A 15,276-nucleotide genomic window follows, 5' to 3' on the forward strand; every position below is an offset into this window, starting at 1 on the left:
TTCGTCTCTCGCTCGATCTATCTCCCTCTTAGCAATCCCTGTCTCGGCCGGAATTTCGGTCCGGTTCTGCCTTATCTCGGCCGGGTCAACCCGAGATTTCAGGGTATTTTCCGTCTCGGCTGTATGTTACATTGCAATATAGGTAATTACACCATCTTTAGACACCCCTTGTAAACCCACCCTAGATAATATAATGGATGAGAATTCCTTAAAAAAAAAGATTATGCCTCAAAATAGGTTTCTTTAATATGACTCATAGCTAGAGTGTTTACACCTCTTTTTTTGTTTTCCATCTACCGACTGCATCTCTTTTCTTCTCCCTTTTCTTTCTCTTCCTCAAACTGGGTCTGACGAATCCCATGGACTCCCAACTCGTAGCCCGTCACGGGTTTTCCCGGCCCAAATGCAAAAATGCTAGAGTTGTCATGTGATTGGTTAGTACAAAACCCTACGCCTTTCCTCAAGGTATATATACTATTCAGGATTGTCCTGTGGGAAAAGGAAATTTCATCCTCCGCAAAAACCATGAAGAAAAAAATTCGCATAACCGATCCTTCCCGAAGATGTCATCGTCCTTATACTATCGATGGTACCAGCCAAATCAATCATGCGATTCAGGTGCTTATGCAAACCCTGGTCATATCTACCTAAAAACCCTGATTTAATCAAGAAGCATCTTAACCAACCATGCTGTTGAAAATAACAAGTTTAATGTTTTTCTTACTACAAAGTCGTTTGGGCACGAACCATCTTATTATCGTGTGGATTCTGACGAAGCTTCGGCGTCATCCTTGAGTAATAAGGCTGTCAAGATTGATTTAACAATATTTAGTAGTTTCCAATTAGGCACATTTGCTAGGGTTCGCAAGTGTGCTGGTTCATGTAATGGCATATTCTGCTTTACTAAATACATTCTATCTGATTCGGTGATAGTTTCGGCATATGGGTTCGGTTACGACTGTAAAATCAATGATTACTGTTAGAATACGGGCATCTTACTCAAAACCAATTGGCAATGAGTGGAGAGGCCCATAGAGTTATAAACCGTAGGATCTTCGATTGCCCAGACAATATGAGACTAATAATCTCAACACGCCCCTCACATGGCCTGCTCTGATACCATGTTAGAATACGGGCATCCAACTCAAAACCAGTTGGCAATGAGTGGAGAGGCCCATAGAGTTATAAATCGCAGGATCTTCGATTGCCCAGACAATGTGGGACTAATAATCTCAACAATTACAAGTTGATATTAACATTTAGCAAGCAGCACTCAATACTTAAACAGGAATATTCGAATACTTTTTGTGAAATTCATGTTTATACACTAGGTTCAAGTTCATAGAAAATTATAGGATACACTCCTTGTGTACGCAAAACCAATTCTATGGAGCTTTTAAATGGAGCTATGCATTGGGTAGCAGAAAAGGTTATAGTTACCGATGATCGACAAGCAGTAACTGGGGTTATAGTTTCTTTTGACATAGTTGAAGAGAAAACCAAACAAATGCAAACACCAATTGCAAGTTTCATATTGGGTGAAGAATACAAACTTAGAGATGTAGGACTGGCTGTGCTTAGAAAGGACCTTTACCTCGCAGTCCGTGTTTCAGACATATTAGAGTTATGGGTCATGAAGGATTATGGCGTGGTAGATTCATGGACTAAGCTTTTGAGTATTCCAAATAATTGGGGGTGGGGGACGCTGCTGTCATTCAACGGCGAGATCCTCCTATTCACGTGTTACTCAAAAGATAACCAAGTTACGGATGCATACGACTTGAGAAATGCTTTAGTCTCATATGACTTGAGAAATGGAAGATCTACATATTTGAATATCAATGATATGCCGGGAACCTTTACTGCAGAAACCTTTATCGAGAGTCTCGTTTCCCTTAATCCGGCCAGATGAAACCTCAAAGCCATATATGTTCACAGAAAGACAAGAATCTATTGATTACAACAAGCACACACGCACTTCAGTAATAATTGCCAAGAAAAAGTTAGCAAAATGGACATCCCCAGAAAAAGAAAAAATATATTTTTTTTTTGCGACAAAAGATTATGATTTTACTAAGGAAATAAAAATTTGCAGAATACAATTCAGTTACAGAAGTACCCTCATTTAGTTGCAATTCAGTTATATTTTCCCTTTCATTATCACTTTCAAGTGTGTTATGAATTGACTGAACTGAATAAATTTGAACCAGTTTAAAATTGATGTCCATAAATATACGATGCTTTTAACTTCATTAATGGCCATCGTAGCTTCTCTTCCTCTTTTTCCTGCCATTTCCCTTAGAAAAAAGAAAATATATGGCAGGCCTACGTAGCAACTACTCGGGACGACCGCTTGAAAAAGTTGTTCGACTATTTGAAATGAAATGAATTGTAAGGTATGGATAACATGCATTGTAAGGTATGGAAAAGTCTTTGCTTTCTTTTTGTAATAGTTTTTTAATATGTATCATATATTGAATAAACCGAGTTGCAAACAACAAAGTCTGTTCCCAAATGCAAAAGCCACGTACATCTAAATTAATTTTAAGATGATGAGGGTTCAGTTTGGCACCCAACCTGCAAGAATTGCTTATTATTCAACTTGTTATTAGATACATGTAAATGACAGTTCAACCAGCGTTTTATTGGGTTTGAATGATTACATACAAGTTGCACAAATATAAAACATGTATCTTTCAATGGCTGAGTGCAAACGTGCTATTAGACACATTAGTTTATTTTTCTCGTCTATGCTCTCTCTCAGAATGAGCTACAATCGTGAGCTCAACTCGTACTATAGCAGTTTTGGCCGACCTAAATCGGTTTGGTCAAATCTATTTTCACCCAGCCAAACCTTCTTTCTTTATATGTCCTTACTGTACTTTGGAAACTTCAATCTTGCTTTGGAAACAAAGTACAGACCTTTTCAAGGTAATTCGTATGGCGTTTCTACCAAATTTTGTCTTGCTGCATTTGATCCGTGGAAGTTGAAGTCTTGGGCAGGAATATAGGACTCAACAAAGTTCAAGTTCAACCAAATTTTCTACCAAATTTCTGGTTTATAGAGGTTCTCCAAAGGTGATTTTCCTCTTTACCATATCTCCAAATCCGCTTAGACAAGAGCGCTTGATTTGTTAGCTTTAACCTACGTATGCCCAACCCTCCGTTTGGTTTGGAGTTGCAAATGGAGAATGAGATTGTTATAACTGTTTCTGCTCCTAGACTTTCTATTATCAGTTTTGCAATTCCAAGTTTCTACTTGAAATGGCTTTGCCACTTGCGCCTGATGTTATTAATTATTCATTACCAAACCTCTACAACCATTGATATTAATTTGCTGGATATCCAAGCCATTGCGAAAAGAAACCAAAAGTGGTGACTCGTGAGTCGCTAAGATTAATGCGAAATTGCTATTTGACCAAATAGCAAATGACACAAATGACTTCTCCTATAAACCTTTCTACATCTGTAATTCATGGAATGTTGCAGCGGCTTGAATATGTATTCTTGTTGCGAACATGAGGTTCCAATTGTACTTCATATATCATTGCATTGGAGCTCCATATATGTGCCAATGTTTGAGCTCCTTAATGAGAGAGGAGTTAGGTCAGAAATGAGGAGAAAAGTTGTTTCCCCATGCCGATTGCAAATTTTGATGAGATAGTGGAACTATATTGGGCCAAATTATGTATAGTTGGCCCAGTGTAAAAAATTGCAAAACAGTCGGATCAATGTAACCGACGGTTCACTTTGTAATGTAATCATCACTTTGTGTAGTTCTTTAAGTGTCAGTTAGGTAGATGTTACCATCATGAATTAGTAGAAGGCCTACTGTGTCCGTCTACGTTCCATGAATTAGATCTTGACTCTCATACTCTCCAGACGGGTGGTCACCAAGGGCGTCTGTGGACCTATTTAGCTATTACTCGAAAGCGAAAGCCAACAATATTTTCATAGAGTGGCATTGATCTAGAGAAACAATGAGGTCTCGTACTCTCGTCCAGTCAATGAATAATTGAACACGTTATAGTGCAGTAAAAATGCTATTTCTAAGCCCATTTTCTGGTAATAAAATGCATTGGTAGTGTTAGATATTACATAGCAATCTATATATGCCATTTCAGTTATATATTCATCCATCAGCAAATTTATATTCAACACCATTGGTATTTGATATAGCTTTTTAAGCTTTATTTAGCCATGAATTCATTCAATAAGAATACTCAAATAACATCAATACTGTATCTTCTAATTCATTTCATTTTCTTTTTGTTCACCATCCTCACTCAATTTCCACTGGCCTCTCGTGGATGCCACGAAATGGAAAGAAGGGCTCTCTTAGACTTCAGATTCTCGTTAGAAGACCCTTCGAATCGCTTGTATTCATGGCAAGAAGGCAACAAATATCAAAACTTGTATCTTTCAATGGCTGAGTGCAAACGTGCTATTAGACACATTAGTTTATTTTTCTCGTCTATGCTCTCTCTCAGAATGAGCTACAATCGTGAGCTCAACTCGTACTATAGCAGTTTTGGCCGACCTAAATCGGTTTGGTCAAATCAATTTTCACCCAGCCAACCCTTCTTTCTTTATGTCCTTACTGTACTTTGGAAACTTCAATCTTTCTTTGGAAACAAAGTATAGACCATTTCAAGCTAATTCGTATGGCGTTTCTACCAAATTTTGTCCTGCTGCATTTGATCCGTGGAAGTTGAAGTCTTGGGCAGGAATAGGATTCAACAAAGTTCAAGTTCAACCAAATTTTCTACCAAATTTCTGGTGCATAGACGTTCTCCAAAGGCGATTTTTCTGTTTACCGTATCTCCAAATCCACTTAGACAAGAGCGCTCGATTTATTAGCTTTAACCTCCGTATGCCCAACCCTCCGTTCTCTTTGGAATTGCAAATGGAGAATGAGATTGTTATAACAGTTTCTGCTCCTAGACTTTCTATTATCAGTTTTATCATTCCAAGTTTCTACTTCAAATGGCTTTGTCACTTGCACCTGATGTTATTAATTAATACCAAACCTCTACAACCATTGATATTAATTTGCTGGTGGAGGGTTATTTACCTGGTCAAATATGCAAACTCCACCCATTTTATGCAGATTGGATAGATTTGTTGTTAGTGGGGAGTGGGAGGACAAGTTCCCTTTAATGGCGCAATGCATTCTCACTCGGACGGTTTCAGATCATTCTCCATTGTCTCTACGAAGTGGTGGTATCGTTTTTGGTCCATTTCCTTTTAAAGTTGAAATTTTCTGGTTAGAGCATCCTGATTTTAAAGATCTGATGTTCTTTTGGTGGAATAGCATGTTTTTTTGAGGGTTCTCCAAGCTTTATCTTTGCTAAGAAATTACAAATGTTGAAGTGTATTTTAAAGAGCTGGAGTAAAGAGACTTTTGGGAACTTGGATAAGAAATTAAGGGATTTGGAAATACTAATTGACGTTCTTGACAAAATGGAAGAGGTAGCTTCTCCTATTTCAGATGTAGAGATTTTAGAGAGGGCTAGGCATCGTCAGCATTATAATAAAGTGCTTGTCCTGATATCGAAGAGGTGGAAACTAAGGACTAAATTTCGTTGGCATGAGGATAGGGAAAGGAATACAAAGATGTTTCACAAAATGGCGAATGGGAACAGAAGGAAAAATGCGCTTTTTAAGTTGGAAATTGGGACAAAGGAGGTTGTTTGTCAAGATCGAATTATCAAAGAGGTGACAGATTTTTATGAGAAACTGTATTCTAGAGATCAGGAGGAGTATATTAACTTGGAAGAGCTATCGTTTTCTAGTATTTCAGAGACGGAGAGCAGTTGGCTTGAAATAGAAATTTCTGAAGACGAGATTCTCTCGACTATCAAATCGTTCAAGATGAATAAGTCTCCAGGGCCTGACGGTTTTTCGATTGAATTTTACAGAGTTTCTTGGGATGTTATTAAAGATGATTTTATGAAATGGTGAAGGAATTTAATTAGATTGGGGGTGTCAATTGGCGCTTAAACAGCACTTTTTTTTCTTTGATTCCGAAGAAGAATGACGCAACTCAGTTGAAGGATTTTCGACCTATTAGCCTGGTCAGTACTATCTATAAGATTTTATTAAAAGTTCTTGCCAGTAGATTAAAGGTGGTGATTCCAAATCTGATTTCTCAATCGCACGGTGCTTTTCTAGCTGAGAGACAGATATTAGATGGGATCTTGATTGCAAATGAGCTAATTGACTATAGAAAGATACAAGGAAAAGAAGGGATTGTGTGTAAGTTGGATACGGAAAAGGCTTACGACCATGTTCTCTGGGGTTCTGTTGATGGTGTCCTTAGAAAGATGGGGTTCAGTTGGAAATGGAGAAGATGGGTTCGAAATTGCATCTCCACTGCTAGGTTTTCAGTTATCATTAATGGGGCCGCGAAAGGGTTTTTCAAAGCTTCTTGGGGGCTCCGGCAGGGAGACCCCCTCTCTCCGTTCTTATTCCTATTGGTGGCTGAAGTTTTTAATAAGCTCATGATCAATGCGAAGTATGAAGGATGTCTTAAAGGTTTTTACGTGAAAGAAAATGGTACGGAAATCTCTCATCTTCAATTCGCGGACGACACAATTGTGTTCTTAGATACAAAGGTCGAAGAAGTTCAGAAACTTATGGAGGTTCTAGAGAGTTTTAAGGCTAAAACAGGCCTGAAAATTAACCTCGCCAAGAGTTCTATGATGGGTATATAGATTCACCAAGACTGTATTCAAGAATGTGCAGATTTAGCAAGGTGTGTGATTGGTGAATTTCCATTTTCTTACCTTGGGATCTCTATTGGGGCTTCTACTAGGCTAAAATCAGTTTGGAATATTGTGATTGAAAGAATGACTCCTAAGCTAGCTCCACGGAAAAGAAGGTATCTATCGAAAGCCGGGAGGTTTCAGCTTATCAATAGCTCGTTAGCAGCCATCCCTTTGTATTATCTTTCTTTGTTTCAAATTCCTATTTCGGTTGCGCAGAAATTAGAAAGACTGATGCGGAACTTTCTTTGAGGAGATACTATTGCTAAGAAAAAGTTACATTGGAGGTCGTGGAAAAAAAATTATATTCCTAAGAGTGAGGGCGGATTGGATATCAGAAACTTGAAGACGACTAATGACGCTTTATTAACCAAATGGTTGTGGAGATATGGACAGGAAAAAACTAGTTTGTGGAGAAAAATTATTTTTGAGAAATTTGGAGGCGTCGAAAAGGCTTGGTTATCTAAAGATTCTAAGAGAACCTATGGATGGGGGTTATGGCGGGGTATTCTTAATCTATCAACTTTTCTTAAAAAGGGGTCGAAAATTTCAGTTGGAAGAGGAAATAAAACCAATTTTTGGGACGATGTTTGGTGTCATGAAAAAACTCTTAAAGAGTTATATCCAAGATTATGGAAAGTCAGTATAAGGAAGGAGGGTACAGTTGATGACATGAACATGGATAATGGTAATGGGTCGTCTTGGAACATTGATCCATGTAGAAGGCTCAATGACCTGGAGATTCAAGAGGTAATGAAATTTTCGAGACTTTTAGATAATCAAGGAGAGCTTAATGCAGACGACGATAAACGGGAGGGGAGATCTAATCCAAAAGGTACATTTTCTGTTAGTTCTTGCTATGCTTGGATTATGCATAATCATGGACAATTCACACCTTTAAATTTTCCTTCTAAATACATTTGGAATAAGACAATTCCTCCTAAATTTAGTTTCTTGGTGTGGGCTGCCGCCAATGGAGTTGTTCCTACTCTCTCCATGTTGTCCAGAAGGGGTATGACAGTAGTAAACATTTGTGCATTTTGTAATACCAGTGAGAAGTCTGTAGAGCATTTGTTCCTTCACTGTTCTTTTATTAGGCAGATATGGGATCATTTTTTACAGCAACTGGGGTTTGTTTGGGCTCACCCCACGACAATTATCGAATTCCTTTGGAAGTGGAAGTTGAAGATCTCTACCAAGCCTCTCATTTTCTTGAGATTTTGTCTACCCTTTGCGATTTGGTGGTCAGTTTGGTTGGAAAGAAATGACATTATAATAGAGAAGAAACAAAGAAGAAAAACTTTAAATTCTCTTATTTTGGATATCAAGTTGTTGTTACTTGGTTGGGCTGTCAATATTGATTCTTTTAAGAACATAAAGTTTGATGATTTTGTTTTCGATTGGGTGAATTTATTTAAGGAGTAGTTCATTGTAACTACCTATTCGCCTCTCTTTGTATTTCTTTGGAGGGTGCTATTTTGGCACTATTTCTTTTTATTTTGATCTTGCCTGTTTCAAAAAAAAATATTAATTTGCTGGAAATTCCAAGCCATTGCGAAAAGAAACCAAAAAAGGTGACTCGTTAGTCCCTAGGGATTAATGACACAAATGACTTGTCCTATAAAGGTGACTTGTTGCGAACATGAGGCTCCAATTGTACTTCATCATATATATTAATTTGCATTGGAGCTCCATATTTTAAAAATTGAAGATGGTTATTAAAAAAAAAAAATCTTTCAGTAAGAGAGAGGAGTAAGTTAGGTCAGAAATGAGGAGAAAATTTGTTTCCCCATGCAGATTGCAAATTTTGATGAGATAGTGGAACTAGATTGGGCAAAATTATGTATAGTTGGCCCAGTTTAATAAATGGCAAAACAGTTGGATCAACGTAACCGACGGTTCACTTTGTAATGTGATCAGTCCGTAGTCATTTGGAAAAGGAATTCATGCTGGTTCTTCTCTTGCTTTAAGTGTCGGTTAGGCACATATATCACAATCATGAATTATTAAATGCCCTACTGTATCTGTCTACGTTCCGTGAATTACAATCTTGACTCTCGTAGACTCTCCAGATGGGCGGTCACCAAGGGCGTTGGCGAACCTACTTAGCTATTACTCGAAAGCGAAAGCCAACAATATTTTTTCATAGAGTGGGATTTACTTCGAGGCACAATGAGGTCTCGCACTCTAGTCAGGTCGGGGCCGGTCTTGAAGAGGAAGTGTAGCATCAGAATCTCGCAACAATAATGCCTCAGCGAAATTATCAACAACACAACACAACAGCGTCGCAGAACAATTTCAGAAATGACATAATAAACGACGTCAGCTAAAATCATGAGAAAAATGTGATGGTTCTGCGAAAATAAGAGAGTTTGCGAGATTAACATTTGTAAGGTTGCGAGAATGTCGCAAGCCATATCCGAAAATAAAGGACGGATTAGCTGTCATCCACTATGTACTTCCCTATAAATAGTCGTTCAGTTGTAAAGGAAAGGGGGAGATCTTTTTCGGGGTGAGAAGAAAGTAAATAGGAGAGAGAAAATCTAGAGCAGTGGTTATTCTTGATTCCTTTATCTTTTCTTGTAAGATTGTTCAAAGATTCATCAATAAAATTAAGATTGTTAATCTAAAATGAGTTAAATATTAATGAAATCATATGAGGGGTGTAGTGTAGGGTTTCCTGCAACTACATAATGGCGCTAGAAACATGGCACATTGAAGATTATTCTAGAAAAAATTGAAGATTAATATTGAGATTTGTGAAGATTTGGAGTAATTGATTAAGAATTTTACATAATTTCTTGCAATTCGTTAACATTGAAGAAATGGCTAGAAGAAGAAATACATCAGAACAACCAACTACTGTTAGAAGAAGCAAGAGAATTGCTGGAAGAGAAAGAAGTGAAATGGGAGAATCTGCTAGAATGAGAAATAATGGAGAAAATCAAATTCAACCACCATTTCAACAAACACTAGTACAAGGAAGGAATATAGATTATGATAGGGTGAGTATACACACTTGGAAATCAAATTTCGCAGAAGAAGTAGAAGAAGAGCAGCAAACCAGAAACCATAGACAGGTAGAGAGACATCAAGAAGCAGATGAAGGAATAATCCATGGAGATGAGGAAATTGGAGCGTTAGAAACATTGAGACGAAGAATACATGAAGAAAGAAGAGCTGAGGCAGAATAACGTGCAAATCTAACAAGGCAAAATCACGAATTGAGGATGGAAAATATGAGACTACAATGTAGAAGATCGGAAAGTATTACAAAATCATATTCAAGATCGACTAGAAGAGAAATGAGGCGAAACTCACCCACAATTAATGCCGGAAATAACATTCAAGAAGAAATATCAAATCCTGATGAAGAACATCGCGAAAATAGAGAAAGGATTGATGATCGTTACGTTCCACAAAATGAAACTTTTGATGATAGGCAAAATGGTAGAAATCAAGAGAATGTACAACTTCAGGGACGAAATGATCAAGATGGCGAAGGGAATCGAGAGGAAGGAAGGAGAATTATACGTGAGAGAAAAACTCAAAGAAATCAACAAACGATTGAATAAAAAATTGAAAGACATTATGCTGAACAAGCACGTTTAATTTGCGAACGTGAAAGATTGAGAGCGGAAATGGAAGAACAAGATCTTCAGGAGACAATTCGCCATAACAATCACGACAATCGAGAAAGAAGGTGTACAAAAAACCGGAATAACGGTAACATCAATGAAGAGTATGATGGAGTACAGAGGATGGTTGAAAGACAGCGAATGGAATTAATAAGAAATGAACAAAATCATGAAGGGGAAAATGAGAGACATCATCATATGCGAATTCAAGATAGAGATAAAGAAGAGAATCGCAGGAAGACGATATGAGGATAATGAATAAGAAATGCAAAATTTCGCGAGAGAAGAAAAACATGAACGAAGAAGAAGGGAGGCGAAATTAAAAAGACCAATGGATCAAAATTCAGGTGTAAATAAACAATTCTTGAAAGAGTTAGAAGAAATGAGAGGAATGCTAAATAATAGAGGAGAGGTAGGCAGAAGACAATTAGATGAGGCTATAGAAGAAGCTGCGAAAACTCCATTTACAAGGGAAGTACAACTAGGAGGAATACCTCCGAAATGCAATTTTCCCGCATTAACCAGCATTTTTGATGGAACAACTTGTGCAATTCAACACATTAAAGCCTATGTGAGATGTATGTTGCAATGGGAAAATCATGATGCCGTATTATGCAAGTATTTTGCATCCAGCTTAACAGGGGAGGCGTTAAAATGGTTCCAAGCTCTACCAAAGAATACAATAACATACTTTAATCATTTGCAGACTACATTCCTGGGGGCATATATAAGTAATAATTCTTCGCGACCTGGTATTGAAGACGTGTTTGGATTAAAACAAAGAATTGGCGAAAGTTTGAAGCACCTAACTAAAAGATGGAGGACTATGTGTAGCGAAATGGCTGGCCGTGTGGATGAGAGATATCTTATCTTATCATTTATCAATGCTATGTTTGCAACCAACCTATTGTATATCCAAATTTTCAGAGTCAAGAATACGATCACAATGACTGAATTGCGAGAACTTCAAGAAGAATATATTACTCTAGAGGAAAGGCAAAATTAAATGGAATCATACCCAGTTGTGAACACCAGTTCACAAACAGCGAATGCAAGCTTATTACCCAAACTAATAAACACAGTGAAGAAAATTTCGCAAGTACAACAAGAGAAGGTGACGGGTAACAATCAACAGAAACTGGTGGCTATGGGAAGCCGAGATCAAGAGGAGTATGAAATAGAAAGAAATTTCTACAATCGTGGTGGAAATAGCAAGATTCAAAGACTCGATCAGCCACAAGAAACTTATGGAGGTCAAAGACAAAACTATAATAGAGGACAAGGAGGTCACAAGGTAGTATGGGATGAAATCAAGATGCCACCTCTAAATGCAAGTGTGGAGAAAATATGAGAAGCTATAATTTTGATGGAGAATATACAAACATCATGGAACATGGGAACGGAACCACCTCCAAACCACAGAAGTCACGAGTTTTGTTCTTATCATCATTTTCATGGACATACTACAAATGATTGCAGAAATGTAAAAAGAATTATTCTGAGAATGATAGATCAAGGAATACTAAACCACTTTTTGGTAGGGCACCCACAATCTCAACCATTGCCACCACCACCAGAGCATCATAAAGTAAACACGATGAAAAAGAAGGAAACATTCTTCATAGAAGTTGGTGCAAAAGCAAAGAATCTATTCTGTTACTTTATCGTACATTCATACAAGACAATTGAAGATTTTCATGACAATGTTTTGAGTAGAGTGTTCGCAAGAGATAATGATGGAATAGAAATTATGAATATTGCGAAAATCTCACCACTAGAGGAATGGAAGAAACAGATTATTTCTTTTACCGCAGAAGAAATCCCCGAAGGTGAAGAGGTACATGATAATCCATTGGTAGTAAAATTAGAAACTAATCTAAAACTGAAAGAAGATGAGGATGATGAAGCTGAAGATTCATGGGAAATTAATAGGATTCTAATCGATACTGGAAGCTCTGTGAACATCTTATTTTATCACACTTGTAAAACTATGGGAGGAAGAGATGATGATCTTATACCATCAACATATAAGATATATGGTTTTAATGGTACTGCCAACAAGCCTAAAGGGGAGGTTACTATGCGAATTCCATTGAAGGAAATATCTTCTGAAATCCTATTCTGTGTCGTTGATGTAGAATCACCCTACAATGCATTGATTGGTCGACCTTGGCTACATGGAATTCTAGGTATAGCTTCAACTTTCCACCAGTGCATCAAATTTCCTCACCCCAGCGGTGTAGGAATCATAAAGGGAGATTGGGTTGAAGGAAAGAGGTGTTACGAAACTAAGGTGGAATCTTGCGAAGGAAGAGCAAACAAGAAGGAAAATTGGCGACAAAAAATCAAAGAGACACAAAGAAGTGAGAAATTTATGGTGGATGCAATCGAACGAAAAGAAGAAGAGATGTTGCGAAACTAATGCTATCTCAGAATAAAAAATGATGAACATACCACTACCAAGGAAGCAGTAGAAGAAAATAACAAAGAAGCAGAGGATGGCAAAGGTAATAAAAATAAGAAATGTATGAATGATTAACTTGTTGCGACACTCTCCAATAAGTAAAATTCTCAAAAATACATTTTATTGAATGACAAGATTGAGATTGCAAAATGCAAATATGATATGATGATGTGCGAGAATCTCGCTGAGATAATGAATTTTACAGAATACAATCAGAAAACAATGACAAAGGAGAAAGGGGCGAACCTTTATGGCGTACACCCTAGTTCGCGAATACAATTTCGCAAGAGGCAAATGTAAGACCTGATGTACGTCATATAAGGGGGTACCTGTTGCATGGCTCGGGGAAAGGTTACACCGCCACCGGAACCTGAGTCATGAAGATTTGGGATCAATAAAGCCCATTCGGGAGAGGCACCTTGGATTCTCAACATAAGCATATGACTTAGGTTGGGAGACTAAGGTTATAAGGACTCTCCCAAGGACTGCAAAATCTGATCAAGGCGCTGAGGTACACGGTTGAGTCAAGAGTGTCAGGGGCGTTTGAAGCGTACCTTGCCATTCTTGACAAGTCTTGGCTTATACTGCACTCGGCCCGAAGAAAACCCCATTTAGGGTGCAGTCTCGTAACCATAAACCCTATAGGTAAAAGGGATAAGAGGATGCGAAAACAACAGGTTGTTGTTAAGACCGGATGGGAGGATCCAACATTGTATGGTAGAGGTACGCCTCCTTGAAGGGGCAACCAGGGGGAAGATAAGGGCGGCACCCTACATTAGGGAGCTGATAAGTGTATTAAGACGCAAATGTCATGAGGCTTTTTAATCGCAAGGGTATTAAGACTTGTCATATTTGTGCGACAATCCTGAAGAGGCAATAATACAAAAGAAAAAGATAAGACGAGATCAATGGGTTTTCGCATGAAAGTGCGAAGACGTCCTGCGATTTCGTCGCAAGACGGCAATGTCATGGGGCTTTATTTTCACAAGAATATTTAGGCCTGTCATATTGTCGCAACATTCCTGAAGAGGCCATAATACAAAAGAAAAAGTTAAGGCAAGATCAATGGGTTTTTGCATGAAAGTGCAAGAACGTCCTGCGATTTTGTCGCAATGACAAGAGGTGACATAATAAGACCTTTAATTAAGAAGGAAAAATAAGACCACACAGGAATGAGATTTTGAAAAGAATCAAAATTCACTTCGCACAATATTGAGAAATTATATATAAACAACTGCGAAGTTGAGGCACAAAATAAGAAAAATCTGCAAAATCTCTTATTTGGATACAACTAACAGAGGCAAGTATGGGAATGAATGAAATTAGAAAATGTTATTTGTTTCCATATGGTAAATTTACGCAAAAATTCAAAAATTAATGATTATATTGATTAACTGTATTGTAAGGAAGAATTTTTTTAATTAATGCATGTCAAAATGAAAGAAACGCATATATTAAGGAATATGGGGAATCAAAAGAATTCACAAATGTACTGAAAGAAGTAATAAATGTACAAATATTACAGAAGATCAAAGAAATAAACAAAGACTACTTCTTAATTGATCCTTCATCATCTTCATCAGAATTGTTCCCTTCTTCGTCTGCATCAGAACTTTCATCACCATCAGAACCTTCATCACCATCAGATTCTTCATCATCAGCTTCGCTATCAGAAATAATCAGACTTGGAATATTCTTTGGTATCTCCTCCAAGAGACAAGGATAATCAGAATGAGGAATACTATGGTCATCACAAACCATTTGAATAGTTTGATTGCAAAAATGCATAACATCATTCTTAAAGTTCGCAACAGTGATCTTGATTTGATTCTTTAAGTACATCAATTCTTTCGTGATATCTACTTTCAGAATCTGCGAGCAAAAGTCGATCAATTAATAACTTGATGAAAATTCATAAGAAACAAAAGATTAGTGAAGAAGAACAGTTAATAACCTTCTCTGTCAGAAATCATATCTCTAATCAAGGTTGTATGCTCAACTTGGAGACTAACATTTACACCTAAATCTTTTCTGGCATCATCTAAGATTTTCGCAGCCCAAATGAATTCATCCTCATTATTTATAAGGAGACGAGAACGAATTTGGTTTTCTCTTTCACAAAGCGCGGTATTCTTGCGGTTAGCTTCATCTCGTTCGAGTTGAACTTCAAGAAGGGTCTCTTGGAATTTCGCTAAAGCCTTAGCACCTTGATCAGAGATGCGATCCTTATCATCTATGAGACCGCTAATTTTGGTTCTTAGCTCATTGATTTTCTCTTTAGAATTAAGAAAGAGATGCCTAAATCGGTTGGCTAAGCCTAAACTAGATTTATGGTAAATCTCTAAGAGGCGAAATTTGGATCTCAGTTCATTCAGGGAAAGAGATGAAATTTTATCATTTGAGAAAC

General features: G+C 37.5%; 2 protein-coding genes across 2 annotated transcripts; both read left to right on the plus strand.

Annotated features, from left to right (window-relative positions):
* Positions 1 to 1,387: 1,387 nt before the first annotated feature.
* LOC113316625 (F-box protein At3g07870-like) lies at positions 1,388 to 1,912 on the plus strand. The gene has a single exon (XM_026564786.1). The coding sequence runs from the start codon at positions 1,388 to 1,390 to the stop codon at positions 1,910 to 1,912; it is 525 nt and encodes a 174-aa protein (XP_026420571.1).
* Positions 1,913 to 7,445: 5,533 nt separating this feature from the next.
* On the plus strand, positions 7,446 to 8,192 carry LOC113316626. Its single transcript, XM_026564787.1, has one exon. The coding sequence runs from the start codon at positions 7,446 to 7,448 to the stop codon at positions 8,190 to 8,192; it is 747 nt and encodes a 248-aa protein (XP_026420572.1).
* The last annotated feature ends 7,084 nt before the right edge of the window (positions 8,193 to 15,276 follow it).

This window comes from Papaver somniferum, chromosome 10 (genome assembly GCF_003573695.1).
Source record: "Papaver somniferum cultivar HN1 chromosome 10, ASM357369v1, whole genome shotgun sequence".
Taxonomy (NCBI): Eukaryota; Viridiplantae; Streptophyta; class Magnoliopsida; order Ranunculales; family Papaveraceae; genus Papaver; species Papaver somniferum.